General features: G+C 43.5%; 1 protein-coding gene across 1 annotated transcript in view; it reads left to right on the top strand.

Moving 5' to 3' along the window:
* The window catches only part of LOC119588907 (polyamine oxidase 7-like), a gene marked incomplete at its 5' end in the record, with an annotated part of 3312 nt that overhangs the window by 620 nt on the left and 1175 nt on the right, over positions 1 to 1517 (top strand). The window contains 4 exon segments of the mRNA XM_037937526.1: positions 92 to 223; positions 701 to 842; positions 1191 to 1263; positions 1367 to 1515. Of these exon segments, the coding sequence (XP_037793454.1) occupies positions 92 to 223; positions 701 to 842; positions 1191 to 1263; positions 1367 to 1515 (496 nt within the window).

Below are 1517 nucleotides of genomic sequence, written 5' to 3'. Positions count from 1 at the left end.
ATGTTAGTCCTTTTCTTGAGTATGTGGATAAGGCAAGGCAGGCTAATGCTAATCCTTTGGGGTTTTCTTCCGTCCTGCTCCTCTCTTCTAGCGCTTCCTTCGGGCAAGCAGATCCTGACGGAGGACGGCGCCGAATGGATCCATGGAGGCCCAGGAAACTTTCTTTACAATATCTCGCAGGAACTGAATAAATTCACTGAGCCTCTAGACGATTCTGCCTATGGTAAGTATGCTAACATGTAGTTATTTGAAAGATGTCTGAGGAATGATACATCCTAATAGTGCAAAAAGTCTTGTGTAGAAAGACATACGATCGAATGGAGAGTAACATGGAGGGTTACTGATGTCCACAGAGAGCAAGAGTCGTTAGCCTCTTGGTTGTTCTCTGTATTTTACTATCAAACTTCAATGCTTTCTTTTTATTTCGAACGATGGTAATGGAAGTAAGTGCTAATTTGTGATAAAGGGCCAATTTTAGAAAGATCATTAGTTATTTTTGCACATTTCGTTCATGAAAGTTTAGGAAAGTTTTAGAATATAGAATAACAGTTCTTGTTAGTACTTTTATTAGAATTATATCCACTTTCAGCTAAGGCGAAGTCATGCATTACAATAGAGGAAAAAGTTTTCCTGCTTTTGAGATATATTGTTTTTAGCTGAATTCCAGTGTGTGTTCTGATGACTTCATTCGAATTTCTAGTCTGGATGGCCAGGACGCAGTCAGGAGAGAATGCTGACCCTTCGGGCTTCGACGTGGCCCAGGGACTGATGCAGGAATGCGAGGATGACAACGTGCAAGCCCAGTTCTATGGCTCTGGCTACGGAAAGTGCTACGCGGACAAGTACGTGGCCTGTGAGCGTGAGAATCAGTGAACGTAAATCTCGTGACCATTCCGAAGTCAAAAGACAAATAAAGTTGGTCACACTAGAACCCGTAGCTATGTTTTCATGTAAATTTAGAAAGAATGTTCATTTGCAATAAATGAACGTGCTCAAAAATCATCCATAAAATGGCATTTCATTAGATGGCATTTCATTATGTTGTGCCTGACCTAAATTCTATTGACGTTGTGTATTGGCAGGCAATAAGTAACGAAAAATTTAAGTCGGTAACACTTGACCACCGTTACTATCACTAAAACTGAGAAGATTTCAAGGCCATTACAAGAGAAACATGCATTTCTTTCTAGGTTTTCGGCCAAATACGACAGTTCTCCAGCGTATCAGCCGGAGAAAGACGCCTGGCGTTTCTACCTTAACAAGGTGAGTCACAGAAGCTGCGGGGGAGCTGTGGTCCCTGGATTTCTCTTGGGATAGTGCGACGTGTGCGGCGGCCGAGGCTCGACTAACGCTTCTTTCCTCACAGTGGGTGCTGAAGGACACGGGCCTCGTCGACTGGGAGGATCAGTCTATGGAGGACGCGGATCACTTCACTGACTGGGGTTATGATATGTGGAATCAGTGGGCGGACGGCTACGACGCTATTGTCAATTACCTTAGGGTAAAAGAGGCAGAGT

The sequence above is a fragment of the Penaeus monodon genome, chromosome 24, assembly GCF_015228065.2.
Source record: "Penaeus monodon isolate SGIC_2016 chromosome 24, NSTDA_Pmon_1, whole genome shotgun sequence".
NCBI classification, from domain to species: domain Eukaryota; kingdom Metazoa; phylum Arthropoda; class Malacostraca; order Decapoda; family Penaeidae; genus Penaeus; species Penaeus monodon.
This window is presented reverse-complemented; position numbering and strand designations above follow the sequence as displayed.